Below are 18,539 nucleotides of genomic sequence, written 5' to 3'. Positions count from 1 at the left end.
GTTATATATTTATTTATTTATTTATAGAGTAGTGAGCAACGGCGAATGTGATCCACACTCCATATCAGAAGGTGGCGGTAATGCACACTTAAAAGTTGTTTGACAACTGCAATTTAAACAAAGAAGAAGACCCGCTGCCTGGCTGTGAATTTACAGGCCTATACCTGTAAATAACCATCTGTAAACCTGAAAACCATTCTGTAATAATGGCCACCAATAATTTCTCTGATCCATCTGCAGAAGACATGGAAAAGGAATTTGAACTCGACATCGATGAAATAATGTCTGATTTGCAGGAGTTGCAGGAAGTAAATTGTCTCTTGAAATGTCTGTAAGTATTGATACTGTTCGTTTTGTAGCATTTTATTCTGATAACATATATCATTATGGCTAGGAGGATACTGCTCTTAAATCACGACCTAAAAAAAAAAAGAAAGACGTTCCAAGGATCAGATGGAAAAAAAGAGACAAAAGTGGTCATTTGGTGTATACAAAAAGAGAAGCCAAACAAGGAAAAGGAGGTAAGTGATAATATCATGTTTATTTTCTCTTAATGTTTCTGTTTTCAAAAATCGTATAGAGGCTTATCACTTTTACACTGGTACGTTACAGGTAAATCCAGAGCTTCAGTGGTCCATGCATCAACAAGCAACCAAACTTTGATTGATCCTGGTAAGCCGATTGTGTCCATTTAGTAGTTTATAAAAGAGCCAATCAAAAATACAATAATGGGTTTACTGATTTAAAAAAATATATATTCTAGTAAATTCAAGTGCTGCTGACTCTGAGTCTATGAATGAGGATTGTTCAGATACACGCATCAATGCACAGTGTGCTATTGGTAAGTAACAAAAGTCTTCCATCTTGTCAAGATTTTTTTTTTAAACCATTATCTGTGTTTTGATAAATTATAATAGATAATGACTTTGTTTTTTATATGACTTTTGGCTTTTAAGATATACAGTTACATCAGCTCCATGATGCACTTATCTCAGAGAAAAGTATGTCTGCATCTCACAACTGGACAGTAAGAAAAATAGTGTCTGAAAACCATTGGATGGAAGCAAGACAAAAGCTCTTGGACGGCTCGCTTGCCTCGGACAGGGTATTTTCCGTATCTTGTGATCACTGCAGAGTGAATGCAGCAGTGATAAGGTGCAAGGACTGTTTGCCAAAACCACATTACTGCGACAACTGTGATGTGTCAACCCACCAGTACCTTGTTTTGCATAACAGGGAGTGTTTTTTAGATTTTTTTTTTAAACCTATTCCTCCATCAAATGTCATAAAGAACATCAATGGCCAACACACATTATGTGAGCAAGGTAAGTAAAACATTTTTAAGATGTGTTGTCTAAAAATCTAAGTCATATGTTAGTTATGTTCTTTTCTTTTCTTTTCTTTAGCATGTTTGTTACCCATCCAACAACCGCAAAACATTTGCAGTTGTGTGGCTCAAAACATGTCTGTAAGTGCTGGCCGATTAGTACATCTCATCAACATAAATGGTATGTACTCCTTAAAACCAAAGTATTTACTCAATCCAAAATTTTTGATATTCAGGCTTGTCACTAACTTATTTGGACTGTAATGTAGGTCGCTATGACCTCTCTTTGCCTGTTTGGCGCTGCATTACATGCCACAAAACATGGACAGCTGAGCTGCAGGACCTTATCCAAAGTGGTTACTGGCCAGGCTCTTTTGCATTTCAAACTATATATCAGATTGACCTATTTACATCTTTTGAGCAGTTCAAAGTCACTGCACCAGGCCTCTCAAGACAAGCCTTTGTGAACATGTTAGAGAATAGGTCACGGACATTTGGACGGGTTCTTTTAAAAAATTACAATTAATTTTGTTAATGAACTTTTCCTTATCCCCAATTAATTTTAGTTTTTTTTTTTCACTGCTAGATTGATACTATTTGTGGCAAAACATTCCAAAAAGCATTTTTGGAATGGACTTATTGTCGTCATGAGAAAGAGAAGCTCAGTGGAGTCGATCATTTCTTGTGCCCTGCATGTGTCCCAGATGCAGTTGCTGTGTCTGCAGATGGAAACCGTAAACTATACCGGTTTAACAAAGCCAAAGAGTAATAGCATAACTAATATATTAAAGGAATATTTCTATACATGTTTAGTGTATATTGGCCCTCTAATCCAATTTGTTCCACTGTAATTAATATAGAGTAGAGGAGCAGCCTTTCTACGAAGGTATTTTCATTGCCAAGGATGAAGATGTGGCAGCATTTGTTGATTTCATTCAGCAAAACACCAACCCTGTATGTTTCCATCATTTTATTAGTATTTTTGTTGTTTAACTGTATATATGTTATACATCTTTACTGATAATGTTGTTTATTATTATGATTATTACTGTCTTGCAGGTAAAAGGGAGAGGCACATGTGGACAGTCAACATGGGCTGCTGCCAGGGAGACCTCAAAAAAGTCAAGCAATAAATTGGATGAGGAAGGGTTGGAGGTGGCAGTGTGCGGACACAACATTTTGCTTAAAGGACTCAACATGAAGAGGGGGGAAATATTTGCCTATCCAATGTTTTTGCAAAATGAAGTGGCTACAAAAACCAACTGCAGATTCTTCTGCACAGACATTATGTGTCGATATTGGCCCTATTTGCAAAAAGTTGCACAGGCAGTTCCACGTCTGCAGCCGTTAACAGAGATGAAGCCTTTTCTTTCTGTTATGCACGCAAAGGGACACTCTACTAGCTGTGAGGTAACTCTGTTTTAAATGACTTAAAAAAAAAAAAATTCCTGCACATTATCAGTACTTGCACATGTATCAGAATAGCCCATTAACAACGTTTTGGTCCCATGACCTTCATCACAGTAATATACCTACATTCATGATGGTCATGGGATCTAAACTTTAATAACAGTTGTGCAAGTATTGACCGTGTACAGGATTTTTATTTATTTTTTACCCGCAGTTGTGTAAAGGTAATCGTTGATCGATTGTTTTAAATAACATGAAATTGTTAAAGGTCTTAATTATTATTGTTAAAGGTAACAATTATAATTTGTTATATTTATATATAAATATATTTTTCTGCATACTCATTTTCACTTTAAACTTGATTTGTCTGTAAAATTGTGCCGGTTTGTTTTATAGGTTCAGTGGAGTGGTAAAAATCAAACGGGAGCAGGCACTACTATTGGTGAAGAAGTGGAGCAAGTTAACAGTTTTTAATCACGTGTTGCTCTTACAACAAAATATATGAGTAAGGCTGGTAAGTGTCATGTACACAGCCTTGTATTTTTGTAGTCCATAGATTTAGACAAAATAATCTAAAATTTCATAATCAAATTTAAAAATGAAAATGATGCCTGATTTAGGGCCTGAGCAGCAATGGTGTGAGGACCCTATTGGAATTGTTCAGTTAATTATTATTATTTAAATTTATATTTGTGCTCATATTAGTTGTTTAGCTTTTCGTAAATCACATAGTTCATTCAAAATAATATTTTTTTCAACATTGATTGACCCTGTTGACTTCCATAGTATTTTTTTTCCTACTATGGAAGTCAATCGGGTCCATCACCTGCGTGGTTACCAACATTCTTCAAAATATATGTTGTGTTCTCTTGTATAAATAATTCAGGGTGAACAACTTCCATACCAATTGAGGATGAATCTTGACAGAATTTTAATTTTGAAATGGACAATTCCTTTAATCTTGGAATATCAATGTGCAGTGAATAGACATAAAAAAAAAATATATATATATATATATATATATATATATATGTGTGTATATATATGTGTATGTATATATCAGGGTGTCCACGCGGTAGTAAAAGGTAGTAAAAGTAGTAAAAATAATCTACCAAAATTAAGGCCCTTGAAAGGTAGTAAAAGGTAACAAACGCAATTTGACTTGGTAGTAAATTTTTCATCACCACCTCAATATATGAGTTTCCATTTTTTTACTTAATATTTGTGTCTCCATATTTTAACTTCATCTAGCATAATTAAAAAATATATATACGGTGCTAACAGGACCTGACGGGCTCGACATTAACGCTTGTCCGGGACAAGTGGATTTTTTGAAGGGACAAGTAAAAGACAATTTTACTTGCCCGACCGGACAAGTAGCCTAATTAAACGTCAATAAAAAAAAATGTATAAATAACTAGGAAATCACTAAAATGAGAGAATGATTCTGATTGTATTTATATTTATTGTAAGTTGCGATCGATAGTGGATGTATTAGGCTACTGACGGTAACAAGGTTGCGCTGTTGAGGCTCGCGCAGCCTCTCGAGGAGAAATCCAAACAAATGTAAACTCAGTTTAAACTCAGTTAACAACATAACGTTACTGCCAGTGCCAAAATTCAAAATGTGTTTTAATATTTTTAACATATGATACAGTTTAGCAACCTCACACGACGAGTGCTGTTTTCTTGAGTACCATCACGACTGAAAATGTGACATTGCTTTTGATACAACAGTTCAATAAACAGTTCAAATTAAGTTACTTACATTTTAGACACAATATTGACTGTTTTTGTTCTGTTTCAGCAGCAAAAATAGTTCCAAACAAAGATCACAGCAGAACCGTAACGCATCTCACAGCAACACTTAACCATGTTTCATTACTGAATGATTCAGCGTTTTGAACGAATTGGCTGAGTCAAAGATTCAATGTCCCATTCATAAACATGTCTCATTCTTGAATGAATCAGTTGTTTGAACGAATCGTTTGAATGAATGACTCAATGACTTGCTCATTAAGACGGTCGCCTGACGCCTCCTACTGGCGGTTTACTTTCATGTTTAAAAGTATAATTCTTTCCAACGTTTCTTATTTGTATATTCAAAAATATTTTAAACGATCTCATATTCATAACATTATTTAATGCAGTTGTACATTCCTTAAACTACTGGTGCCGTTGCCTTTAAAGGTGCAGATATGACAATATGCAGATTTAAATATATCAGAGCTGATTTAACACAGATGGGGATATTTCTTCAGAATAAATTATATTTACAGCACACACACACCAAAAACATTCCGGACAAGCAACTTTTTTACTCGGACAAGTGAATGACAGATTTACTTGTCCAGAGGACAAGCACATGAAAAGGCTTAATGTCGAGCCCTGAGTGAGTCGGAGTTGATAGCAATGACAAAGTGCCAAGGTTATTATTCACCTTATTAGGGCTAAGGGCTATGGTTAGGATAACTCAAGGGCTAGGGTTAAGATAAGGACAACTGAAACTCAACTCGACACTACAAAAAAAAACATAATTGACAATGACAATAGGCCTACTTAATGATAACAATTAAACATTAGTGTACCTAATATGTATGATGGGTGTGACAGTGTCACACTTATACCTTATAGTAAGTAGTAAGTGGTGCTTTACATACCCCGCCCACCCCACCACACCCCCAAAAAAAGGGCTGCTGCTTGATGTCGTGATGGTAGTAAAAAATATTGTGGAGGTGGTAAAAAAGGTAGTAAAAGGTAGTAAATTCATCTCTATGATTCCTGCATATACCCTGATATATGTTTGTGTGTGTTTGTTTTTTGTTTTTGTTTAGCACGAGTGGACATGATCACCCTTCATGCTAAAGGATGGAATGAGAGAAAGAGGAAGAACCTTCACATTTACTTGTCTAAGCGGTATATCAAGGTACCACGCATTTAAAACAGTTGTTTTAAGCCATACATTTACTATTAATTTATTTTTAAACAGTCATATTCAGTTAAATGTTTAATCTCATCTATGTTTAAGACTGGGCAAAAGATGAAGGAAGCCAAGGAAGATGTCGAGGCGGTTCAGGCAGTCCTGGCTAAGTCCTAAATAGAGCTGCAGCAATGAGTGTGCGATGTTAAGCAATGGGCAACTCAAGGTGCATTCTCAATTTTTTGTTTTTCCATATTTTTACAGTTTTTATATTAAGTAAATATCATAGTTTTTAATAATTTATTTGAAGTAAAATCTTAAAATACTTTTCTTGCTTAATGTCCTGATTCAGTAATCTGATATGCTATTTTAAACAGTTCCCGATGGCAGTAGAACCGACGATCCAGTGGGGTTGCAGCATCAGATTGAAGGGTTGTATTTAGGCATTCAGCAGAAAAAGAGAGATTTGTATCGGCTAACAGGTAAATAAAATGCTCTATATATGCTGTAGGGGTGTGTCGAGATCTCTTGCTACAATATCTTGCTTGACTAAAATGTGACAAGATGAAATTAGCATAGAATGTCACAGTTACATTCCCATTACATGCCTCCACTGATGTTTTGCTGTTAAAAAAATAAATATAACCATTGTAAACTATTGTAAAGTCTGCTCTGCTCATCCAACATGAGTTGCAGTTGCTAATAGTGTAACAGGAATCACATTTCACTGATTGCGTGAAGATTGCGACGGATTTGTTGCATAAAAGAGCCTGCATGTATTGTATTGTAGAACACGTGTTCAGCACCGCTGCTCCGGGTACATAGTACGTGCAATCGTGAATTTGAAAGTGAAAGTAAAACAAGAGCTCTTTCTAATGTGTGCAATTTAAGCTGCATACAATAACCTAATATCAAACTTATATCTCTGTACTGTGACTCTGGTCTCTGTTTTTGGTTTGTTTGCACTTCAAAACTGAGAGAGTACTTGGATTATAGTTGAATTTATTTTTTCCAAAAAAATTTAAAATTGTGTCATCATTTACTGACCCTCAAGTTGTTTCAAACCTGAATGAATTTTTCTTCTGCTGAACACAACGATATTTTGAATAATGTTGGTAACTTGGGTCCCATTGACTTCCCATAGTATTTTTTTTCCTACTATGGAAGTCAATGGGGTCCATGAACTGTCTGGTTACCGGCATTCTTCAAAATATCTTTCTTTGTGTTCAGCAGAAGAAAGAAATTCATACAGGTTTAAAACAACTTGAGGGTGAGTAAATGATGACACAGTTTTTGATTTTGAGGTGAACTATTCCTTTAATAAGACTAAGAAAATTGTATTTTTATTATTAGTTAATGCTGTTTTTATTTTTATGTTTTCATGTACAGTAAGGTCTGAAGAGACTTAAATAATATAGGAGAAAAACCAGTCAGTTGAGTTTGGCAAAACCTTTTAAAGTGCTTGTATATAATTGTCTGTAAGCATTTGATAATTCATACTCCAATGAAGTAGTACTGAAATGACATTCATTAGAAGATTATCAGTAAAACAATTCAAATTTTTCAAGTCATGATTTGGCCTGACCATTGAGGATTTGAATAAAATATTGTGCAAAAATCTTTCCTCGTTCTCGTGAACCCATTGCGTCTCATCTCGTGAGATAGGTGTCTCGTCACACCCCTAATCTGTTGTTTCTTATTTGGATAATCCTAATTTCTTTTAAATGGTCTGTTTTAATCACCTTTTTTTATATAACCCAGATCGCAACAAGCAGCGGCACAAAGTCCGACGGAGGATTGTCGAAGAGAAGAAGAAGTTATCCGATGCAATATCCAAGTACAATTCTATTACAACAAGTACCAAAGCTTTGAATTCTGCAGATGACTTGCTTGCTGCAGAAACGCATTTACTCCCCTCAGTGCCATCCAAGATGTCAATGTCTCTCTTTCTTCAGTGTAAAATATATATATATTTTTTTAGAAAAACATTTCAGGATTTTTCTCAACACAATGGACTTCAACTGCAACCAATATGTTGATGTCAAAATCAATTCAGTTTCAAAGGGCTTTGTAGAATATCAGCTATAGGGCTGGTCAATATTATCGCATTTTAAAATATATCGATATATTTTATATATCGATATATTTTAAAATGCGATACAAAATTCGACCATATCGCATATATCTCGATATAGTTCAAATTTGCACTGTGATCATTGCTCCAAGCAAGCTGCTGACTGCTTATGTAGAGTGTGTCTCAACAGTAGGGCTGTACTCAACCAAAGAAAATCTTGGTCGACTGAAGTCCTGAAATTTTCGACTAAAATCGACTAAAAATTAAACGTTAAATTAACTAGATGCGCACTGTGCGCAGTACTTGGTAGCCTTGTTGTCCGCCTAAATGAATTATAAATAAACATAAAAAAAACTAGTAGGCTATTTGCAGTATATTAAATCGTTTTTTGACCTAATTATTTTGCACTGAAATGAGTCTGACACTCGAGTCTGTCGGCTCTGACAGCGTGATCACGTGCACCTGCGCAATATCATAGCCTACGATTTCCGAAAATAGTACTATGTTGTCAACTAGTGATATCATCACAAGAACTGTTGAGGAATATGCAACATAATTTAGACAATTATTTGTCATATGTTATAATAATAAGTTATAACTGTCAGACACTATCATTTCACCGTGCATGTCCTCGCACCGAGCGAGGCTGAACATGAGCTCAGCTTCGCAGCTGAGACACGAATAGACTATTAACTTAAAGCTTTTACTCTTAATAAACACAAAAGGCACGTCCACTTTAATAAAAAAAAGAATATTTATTAAACAAACCAGATCAAGAGCAGAAACGAAATAAAGTGCATAACTGAAAAAAAAGCATCCTAGGCTCAAAACTAACACAACCAACAGCACAGCGCAATTACGCATTAGGCTCCAAAAAAAAAAAAAAAAGTTAGGTTATCACACTAAAACATTGAAATATGCAAATTCTGATATGTTCATATAGCCTACTCAAAACAGACAGGGCAAGCTAACGCAGACAAGTGAGCTTACCACTTTTAGATGATATGTCATGTCATGTTTGTCGTCGAGCTGTGGAAAACTGTTGCTTGCAAACTTTGCATTCGACCTTTTTCCTGTTATCAATTTTAACAAAATGCTGCCACACTGTCGATTTCTTTGTTGTTGACATGTTAGAAGAGGACTGACTATTAAACGCTCTCACAATTAAATAAATAATATTCAGCATCAAACCTTCTATAGTTATCGCTCTCTCTTGGGTTGGGGTAATCCAAAAAAGGTGAAAACAAGGGGGGTGTTCTGAAGACAGACTGTTACAGTGAAACAAGGGTACTCTGAAAACACCCCCATTAGCAGTTAGTGCTTTCCACCTGATGAAATGAGCGCGCCTCAGCACAGCAAAAATGATGAAATAAACGCGGCAAAAAAATCGACCAATCAGAATTTTGGTCGAACCAGAACGTATCGACCAATTAATCGACTAATCGACTGGGACAGTACAGCCCTACTCAACAGCCTAGGGTACAGCGCGACACATACTTGCATCGAATGTTAACGCAGAGGAACGGGACACTGCAGTTTAGTGAGTTCACAAAAGTTCATTATTTCCATGTGCTTTAAAGCCTTCCCAGTTATACGTGTCATTCACTGCTGATGGGCTGTTCTAACATGCGCTTTACTGAGCACGAACACCTGAAGCGCACATGCACTGAAGCCTATTTAACAGCGCCTGGTTACTTTTGGACTAAGTTATCTTTCGAGTCTTATTTTGCTAATACTCTCAAATACACACAAGGTTTACATAAAGAAAGTTGGTTATGTCTAAGCTGAAAGCAAACCGAGAAAATTTAGAGAAATCTGCTTTTCAAATGCATGTATATTAGAAGTGTTGTGGTCCATATCGCCCAGCCCTAATCTCAGCTGAGGAATAGGGTCTTATCTAGCTAAACGATTGGTCATTTTCTAAAAAATATATATATACATTGATATACTTTAACCACAATTGTTCATCTTGTGCTGGTCTGCGACGTGCCGGAAATTACGTCGTCATGTTGGAAATGTCACAAGAGTTTTTTTTTTTTTAAATGGTAATAATAAACTAAATCAAAGATGTCCGACAACAATTTTGAATTTGGAGGAGAATGAGATGGAATTTTTCGCCCCTTCCCTGCCTTTTTGAACCGGATGCCTGGCAGACCATCACAAGATGAACAACTGTGGTTAAAGAGTATATAAATGCTAGATAAAGACCCTATTGTGTAGAGCCCTTTGAAACTGCGTTGATTTAGACTTCAATATGTTGGTTGTGGTTGAAGTCTAGCCTGGTTAAAACCAGACCCTTCTCAGTCGTAACTGAGATAGGGTCTGGAAAATCTTCATTAACAACTCATTTTCAAAGAACACAAACAGACGTTGCTCAAATGCCTCTGGGCGCAATTGAATAGACCAAAAACCAATCGGAGCGATCGTCATTGTGTAAAGCCATATGCTGCGTCCCAATTTGCCTACTTACTCTTTTTGTGAATAAAAGGTATTTACTTTTGAATGTGTAGCAAAAGAGTAGGCAAGCTTTGGGACATACTACTTTGTTATCTTTATTGGATGGATCTTTCATATACATCCTGTCACATAAACTGCCCTGTCAATCATCTTGTCACAGTTAAAATGCTCCATTAAATCTAATTTAATCTCCTACCATTTAGGAGAGAAATGTAATAGCACGTTCCTCTGTCAGTCGTGGGTCTTTCATTGAGACTGTCCTCATGTGTTTGCAATTTTAATATAATAACGCATTTCAAAGTTGTTGCGCTTCACCAACGGATGTCGCTGGGGGTAATTGGAAAGACCTAAAACCAATCAGAGCGATCATCATTGTGTAAAGCCACCTAAACTTTTGAGATTATTGCCAAGATTTGGAAAGATTAGAAATGAGCTTAAATGGACTCTTGGCCAGACTAACTTGCAGAGCAAATCTACATTTGCCAGAAGTTGGTCTGTGTTTTCCCTGGTTAGTTGAAGTCCATCATGGGGAGAAAAATCCTGAAATGTTTTATTAAAAAACTTAAGAAATAGAGAAATGAACATTTTGGTTGGCATTGGGGTGAGTAGATTATCAAGAAATGTTTATATTGACGTGATTAAATCTTTTAATTTATGTAAACAATTTATTTAATTGATAAACGTGCAAAAACTTGTATCATACCTTTTATTTTTTGTTACATATCAAGTTCATTTTCATTTTCAGTTGGTGATGCTTCTCTGGCCATGAAAAAAAAGGTATTTGACAAGCTGATGCAAGTACAGAGACTTGAGGAAGAAGAGGCTGTACTTGTGGAGGAGATGAAGAGACACTGGGATCACATCTGCAGACGTGTCAAAGATCTAAACGATCAGACTGATGCGTTGTCAGATGGCCTCACTACTAAGAGTAAGTGTTTGTTTTCTCAGAAATCATTGATTATTAAATTATAAATATTTTACCTCTCATTGGAGTTTACTTAAGAATTTTGACAGGCATGTCAAATTTAGTGTATTGATATACATCGCTAAGTTGCTTCTTAAAAGGTAACTCTCGCCAAAATGCAACCTAGGGTCGTCTTGTTAATCAGAACCAGAATCAGAATCAGAAAGAGCTTTATTGCCAAGTGTGCTTGCACCCACAAGGAATTTTTCTTGGTACTGAAGCTTCCAGTGCACATATACAAATACAAATACAACAAGAAACATAGTAATACAAATTCTAAGAATAAAATATATAAAAAAATAAAATAAAATAAAAATAGTATAAAAAGTTAAAAAAAGGGGTCACAGTTGGGTTTAGTCTGAATAAACATTTACAGATTATGAACATATTTACAGTATTTTGAGAAGTATGAATAATATAAATATAAATATCACCTGAGTTAGAGAATATTACACTAGACAGTGGGAGTCTAGTGCATGTTACAGATTATGAACATATTTACAGTATTTTGAGTAGTATGAATAATATAAATATAAATATCACCTGAGTTAAGAGAATATTGCACTAGACAGTGGGAGTATTGCACTTGCAGGCATATGCCTTGGGGGGCATGTTAAGTGTTCAGAAGGGAAATGGCCTGTGGAAAGAAACTGTTCCTGTGCCTGGATGTTCTTGTGGCCAGTGATCTGTGTCGCCGTCCTGACGGTAACAGTTCAAACAGGGGGTGTCCAGGGTGAGTGGAGTCTGTGATGATTTTACCTGCTCTCTTCCTCACTCTGGAAGAGTACAGGTCCTGGAGGGTTGGCAGGGGGGCACCAATAATCCTCTCTGCTGTCCGGACTGTCCGTTGTAGTCTCCTGATGTCCGATTTGGTAGCTGAACCAAACCAGACAGTGATGGAAGTGCTTAAAACAGACTCAATGACGGCTGAGTAGAACTGGATCAGCAGCTCCTGTGGCAGATTGAACTTCTTCAGCTGGCGAAGGAAGTACAGTCTCTGCTGGGCCTTTTTCACAATGGAGTCAATGTGATTTGCCCACTTCAGGTCCTGAGAGATGGTAGAGCCCAGGAACCTGAATGACTCCACTGCTTCCACAGTGCTGTTCATGATGGTGAGAGGGGGAGTGCTGGGGATTTTCTCCTGAAATCCACAATCATCTCCACTGTTTTGAGCGTGTTCAGCTCAAGGTTGTTATAGCTGCACCAGACAGCCAGCTGTTCAACCCCCAGTCTGTAAGCAGACTCGTCACCATTTTGGATGAGACCGATGACGGTGGTGTCGTCTGCAAATTTCAGGAGCTTGACAGAGGGGTCTTTAGAAGTGCAGTCATTAGTGTACAGGGAGAAGAGCAGTGGGGAGAGAACGCACCCTTGGGGGGCGCCAGTGCTGATGGTGAGGGTCCTGGATGTGAGCTTCCCCAGTCTCACTCGCTGCTGCCGGTCTGTCAGGAAGCTGGAGATCCACTGACAGATTGAGGATGGCATGGAGAGCTGAGTCAGTTTGGCTGTGAGAAGATCAGGGATGATGGTATTGAAGGCCGAACTGAAGTCCACAAATAAGATCCGTGCATAAGTCCCAGGTCTGTCAAGATGTTGCAGGATATAGTGCAGTCCCATGTTGACTGCATCATCCACAGACCTGTTTGCTCTGTAAGCAAACTGAAAGGGATCCAGAAGGGGTCCAGTGATGTCCTTCAGATAGGCCAACACCAGTCTTTCAAACGACTTCATGACCACAGACGTGAGAGCGACAGGTCTGTAGTCATTAAGTCCAGTGATTTTAGGTTTTTGGGGAACCGGAATGATAGTGGAGCGTTTGAAGCAGCAGGGAACTTCACACTGCTCCAATGATCTGTTGAAGATCTGCGTGAAGACTGGGGCCAGTTGGTCAGCGCAGGCTTTTAGACAAGCAGATGAGATGCCGTCTGGGCCTGAAGCTTTCCTAGTCTTCTGTTTTTTGAAGACTCGGCTCACGTCCTCCACACAGACCTTAAGCTCAGGTTGGATGGCAGAAGGGGGGAGGAGAGGGGTTGCAGGAGGTGATGGTGGATGTGTGAAGTGCACATCAGAGCGGGTGTGAGGTGTGAGTCTGGGCTTCTCAAACCTGCAATAGAATGCATTGAGAGTGTCAGCCAGTTGTTGATTCTCCACAGATCGGGGGGATGGTGATTTGTAGTTGGTGATGTTCCTCAGGCCTCTCCAGACTGATGCCGGGTCGTTGGCTGAAAACTGGTTTTTCAGCTTTTCAGAGTAGCTTCTTTTAGCAACTCTGATCTCCTTTGTCAGTCTGTTTCTGGCCTGGTTATACAAGATTTTATCCCCACTTCTGTAAGCATCCTCTTTGGCATGACGAAGCTGTTTGAGTTTCCCAGTAAACCATGGTTTATCATTAGTGAATGATAAGAATGTCCTGGTAGGAATGCATGTATCCTCACAGAAACTGATATATGATGTTACAGTATCTGTGAGCTCATCCAGATCGGTGGCTGCAGCTTCAAAAACAGTCCAATCAGTGCAATCGAAGCAGGCCTGTAGATCCTGCTCTGCTTCGTTGGTCCATCTTTTTACAGTCCTTATTACAGGTTTAGCTGATTTCAGTTTCTGCCTGTAGGTCGGTATAAGATGAACCAAACAATGATCAGAGAGCCCCAAAGCTGCCCGTGGGACGGAGTGATACGCATTCTTTTAAGGGTGCAACGCAAACGCAAACTGCGTTTAACGCAAACCCTTTAAGGGTTTAAGGGTAATCTACCTGAGGCAAACTATCGTTTGTCATAAAACATAAGCCATCAATACAGACCCTTTCCAAAAAATTTAAAAAAGTTCATTTATTTCAGGAATTCAACTTAAAATGTGAAACTAATATTATAGACTCATTGCATGCAAAGTGAGATATTCCAAGCCTTTATTTGTTATAATTTTGATGATTATGGCTTACAGCTTGTGAAAACCACAAAATCAGGATTAGATTTATGACCAGTCAACGCAGCCGTCTTCCAGGACATTTAGAACGCTTTATGCTTCCTTCAGCAGAAAAGCTTTATGCAGATGCTGAGTTCATTTTCCAGCAGGACTTGCACCTGCCCACACTGCCAAAATAACCAAAACCTGGTTCAATGAGCATGAGATTACTGTGTAACTACTGTGTGATTTCATGCAATATTATCATTTTCTGACATTTCGATTTTGTTGTTTTCACAAGCTGTAATCATTAATTAACAAGCTTCATCAAAATCACAACAAATAAAGGTTTCATCAAAATTACAACAAAAAAGGCTTGAAATAGGCTATCTCATTTTGCATGCAATGAGTCTATATATTAGTTTCACATTTTATTCCTGAAATAAATGAACTTTTTCCACGATATTCAAATTTTTGGAAAGGGTCTGTAGATTTAGGTTATCTGGATTGAAACAATATTATAATGCAGGATTGTTGCAATGATAACCATGACGTTCAAACATTTCCCTCTAATTCCATAAAGACTCAGTAAAGTACCTTTTTAATCAAACATTATTTTTAATGTTAATTAGTTTAACACCCAAAGAGCTAGACTAACGTTGTTAGACCCTTATCTGAGAGACCTGACAATCATAGAAAAATTTGAAAGTATTGCGTATGTAAATAACGTAACAATGTGGTTGTTGCAGGGTTACTTAACTGTCTGCTTATGGACTTTTTCAACTTGGTGAAAAACTTACCTCTAAACTCACTGCTAACTGCTTATCAGCCTCTCTTTTCCGAGACACTTATTATATACCGTCAATGGAGACACTGCGTACTGCAGACTGTAAAATTTCGCAGGGGTCACTGCTGTGCTGATGATGGGTGAAACCATTGTGAAGGGGAGGGGATTCTAAGATTTCTGTTTGATGCGGGTCTCCTTGGTCTTCAACGTAGGCTATGAACACAAAATATACTTAAAGGTGCTATCAGTGATGTCAGGCGTCTTTTAGGCCAAAACATTTTTTTTTCACCTACCGCAAACAACATCTCACGATCCGCTAGCTGGCTGTCTCCTGAACACACTGTAGAGAAACGAGGTCTCTGCAGACAGCCTATTCTCCACAAAAGCAGCTCAAACAAACTGAGCAAAAACAGTTCGACCCGTAAGCAGTAAACATAACAGACTGTTCCAGTCAATAACTGACTAGAATGATGTGGGGGTGGGGTTTGGGGAAAGTATGAGGAGAAGGGAGGGGCTAGTTAGCGTCCGTTTTGTTTGATGATAATTTCAAATATCAACAAGAGGTTATACCAACCAGGATCGCATAATGCACCTTTAAGAAATATTATCTGACTTATAAATGGGGTGGCAACATGGGTGGCAAGGCTTTATCCCATGGGTGGCAGCTGCCACCCTGTAGATCCACCCCTGGTTTCATGTTACCTATATTACCTATATTTATAATGCCTAATTTTTTTTTTTTTTTTTTTTTTGCCTATCCATCAGGACTGTCAGAGGATGCATATTGTGGCTTGCTCTGTCTTCTTCGAAAGCAGCTGCATGATCTGAAGACTGAAAAACAAAGGGTGAAGGAAGCATATCACCGATTAGTGACTGGATGGGATAGTTTGGATGTCCTTGAAGAAGATGACTGTGACGACTATGAAAGCATGTCTACAGATTCCTACGAATCAGCTGACGAAGACAGCGTAGATCCACACTTCTGATTTTCCAGAGATTTCCAATGTATTTTTATTTTTTGTATCTGCCTAAAAATTTACAAGATTTGTAGATTGCACTTCTGGAGTAAAGAATGGTTCAAAAAGCACTATTGCATGGATTAAAAAGATGACTGACAACTATGAAAGCATGTCTACAGATTCCTACGAATCAGCTGACGAAGACAGCGTAGATCCACATTTCTGATTTTCCAGAGATTTCCAATGTATTTAATTTTTTTTATCTGCATAAAAATGTACTACATTGTAGATTGCACTTCTGGAGTAAAGAATGGTTCAAAAAGCACTATTGCATGGATTAAAATGTTTGACTCACTCTTTTTGTTTAAAATAGGCCTAAACAGTCCCAGGGCATGCTCTATCATGACATTTTTGTTTTCCTGTTTGTTCATTTATTTGAGCAAAATTTCCTTTAGTAGGATCATCCATATGCATTATTTGCTGATAACAACTACAATAAAGTAATAGCTTAGTTAACAATTACTTGTTTGCATTGGTTATATGATGCATTTTATATTATTCTAAATCATAAAACCCTATCAGTTTAAAAAAAAAATAACTTAAATAACTTCATTTACTTACCGTATATTGAAAATGTTAATTTTCTGTCATCTCTTAGAATATCTGAAAGGATTTCTATAGCATTTCTTCCAGTAAGGATACATTTACAGGTTAGACCATTAGTGGCTCCTTATAACCATGCTAAGGGTAATGTTAATTTTTATTTTTAGCTGTTCAAACCTGTAATCTAATTGTGAAAAATATATTCCCTCAACAGACTATTTTATAAATTATATAAGTTAATCAAAATTAACCACACTAAAACATGATCCATTCTAGTGAATCTGGTCACATAGTTTAAATTGCTTTGTAATGAATGTTTGTGCAGGATGATGTTTTCTCCTCACCCTTAAATGCCCTTTAGCCAAATATATACACACTACACTTCAAATCAGGTTTCTTAAACTGCTTAAAAGTATAATTCACCCAAAAATGAAACTTCTATCATCATTTACTCACCCTCAAGTTGTTGAGTTTTTTTTCTGTTAAACATAAGAGAAGATATGTTGAAGATTCGGCGTACCAAGCAGTTGATAGCCCCCTTTGACTTTAATAATATGGGGAGAAAAAAAATCTACTCTGTTTAAGAAAAGAAATAAACAATTTCTTTATGACCTATCACTTTAAGTTGTCAATATAATCCATCCACTCATTCTCCAGACCACTAATCCTCTTTAGAGGCATGAGACTTCAGAGGCTGGTTTGCCTTCCCCAACATCTTGGGCCACATGTAGAGAAATACCCTGGATGAATGGCCAGTCTATAACAGGGGTCACATTCACACCTAATGACAGTTTATGTCTCCAATTGAACTATGATGCATGTTTTTGGACTGTTGTAGGGAAACCAGAGAAGGTTAGGGTTAGGGTTAAGCCTGAGGAAACCCCACATATACTGGCTTAGATGATCAAATAGGGACATTGCCTGTTGAGCGAACTTCCTGTGAACGTAACATTTGGACACCTAATTTGATTACTCTCTTTTTGATTAGTAAAGAGAGTCATTTGATAAGTCAATGCAGATGCTCACGGGAGCGTGTCTATGTTCCCACAGCCCTATGTTCCATCATTTCCAAGGTTGATTTTCTTTAACCCTAACCCTAAACCCAATATAAACGAGACTGTGGGATCATAGGGCTGTGGGAACATAAGACTGTGGAAACATAGGGCCTAATTTTCTAAATTCTTCGTAACAAGAAAAAAAAAAATCTTAGAAATGTGGGAATATAGGGTTGACCCCATGCTGACAAGTTCATGACTCATACAAAAACACTTAAACAGTGCATATTTTACTTGGGTGTGGTACATGGTACATGCATATGTGCACTACTGTAATAAACACAATTGTGATGGGATGCCTGTGAGGTTGGAGGCTGGAGGTTGGGCTTCCAAAGGTTTCACTGAAACTATCCCTGGGACAAAGCTGTGTCAATGAAATGTTGAAATTAAAGCCTTGACGTAGGATTAGAGAATAATATATGCCAGTATGAAGATTGGAAATGGCTCCTGCTTTGGAATATTGACCTCTGAACTTTGACCTCAGTGCATGCCCTGCTGAAAAATCCAGCTAGCCATGGCTGGTCTCCCAGCCTGGCCTAGCTTTTTTCCAGCCTGGCCTAGCTGGTTTTAGCCTGACCAGCTAAAACCAGCTAAGACCAGCTAAAAAATGTTCAAAACCCCTCTAAAACCAATCTGCTATAGCTACTTCCAGTTTAAACCAGCTTAGACCAGCCAACTGTCTTAGGCTGGTTTTAGCTGTCATTCAAAATACAGAAGGGGCGAAATACATCGGACCAATTGTTATAGAGAGCTCTTTAGCTATGTGACTATACTCTTAAGGATAGAGTCACTAAAATGGGGTGCAGTCAATTATGGTCAAAATTGATTCTCACCTATTTAGCAGTTATATAAAATATTATCACACAAATGCGATTACATCCACTTAAATCCCGCCTAATTGTACTCTTAATTCAGTATTTATTACTTTCAATTTTAAGTAATAAGCTATATTTATTTAAAACTACAATTTCCTATAGCAGCACCCTCCAGCTTGACACAAATTAGCGCCATATTTGTAGTTCTTCCAGTTACCAAAGTATTGCTGTGAATAGGGTTGTAAAAAGATACATCTACGGAATATA

General features: G+C 37.5%; 1 protein-coding gene and 1 long non-coding RNA gene across 3 annotated transcripts; both read left to right on the top strand.

The window, feature by feature from the left end:
* The first annotated feature begins 95 nt into the window (after positions 1–95).
* LOC309480975 (uncharacterized protein) lies at positions 96–6,136 on the top strand. 2 transcript variants are annotated; one of them, XM_082145750.1, is made up of 14 exons: positions 96–308; positions 395–521; positions 613–672; positions 764–841; positions 957–1,325; positions 1,407–1,508; positions 1,597–1,829; positions 1,914–2,092; positions 2,188–2,281; positions 2,387–2,737; positions 3,134–3,251; positions 5,572–5,663; positions 5,766–5,883; positions 6,035–6,136. In XM_082145750.1, exons 1-11 carry the CDS (start codon positions 207–209, stop codon positions 3,209–3,211), a joined length of 1,773 nt encoding a protein of 590 aa, XP_082001876.1. In that variant the 5' UTR covers positions 96–206; the 3' UTR covers positions 3,212–3,251; positions 5,572–5,663; positions 5,766–5,883; positions 6,035–6,136. The 2 variants fall into 2 exon arrangements, with proteins under 2 accessions (XP_082001876.1, XP_082001877.1); XM_082145751.1 differs by lacking the exon at positions 1,597–1,829 and having other exon boundaries at positions 2,032–2,092.
* A 3,876-nt stretch (positions 6,137–10,012) lies between these two features.
* On the top strand, positions 10,013–16,146 carry LOC309481892. The gene is made up of 2 exons (XR_014200138.1): positions 10,013–11,288; positions 13,895–16,146. It is a non-coding gene; the product is annotated as an uncharacterized lncRNA (long non-coding RNA).
* Positions 16,147–18,539: the final 2,393 nt, after the last annotated feature.

Source organism: Leuciscus leuciscus, assembly GCF_965113295.1.
Source record: "Leuciscus leuciscus genome assembly, chromosome: 1".
Taxonomy (NCBI): Eukaryota; Metazoa; Chordata; class Actinopteri; order Cypriniformes; family Leuciscidae; genus Leuciscus; species Leuciscus leuciscus.
This window is presented reverse-complemented; position numbering and strand designations above follow the sequence as displayed.

Coding starts and splice junctions, on each gene's coding strand:
- LOC309480975 (XM_082145750.1), top strand. CDS start 207: ATGGCCACCAATAATTTCTCTGATCCATCTGCAGAAGACATGGAAAAG. Junction 522..612: donor AGCCAAACAAGGAAAAGGAG/GTAAGTGATAAT, acceptor GGTACGTTACAG/GTAAATCCAGAGCTTCAGTG. Junction 1,326..1,406: donor ACACACATTATGTGAGCAAG/GTAAGTAAAACA, acceptor TCTTTTCTTTAG/CATGTTTGTTACCCATCCAA.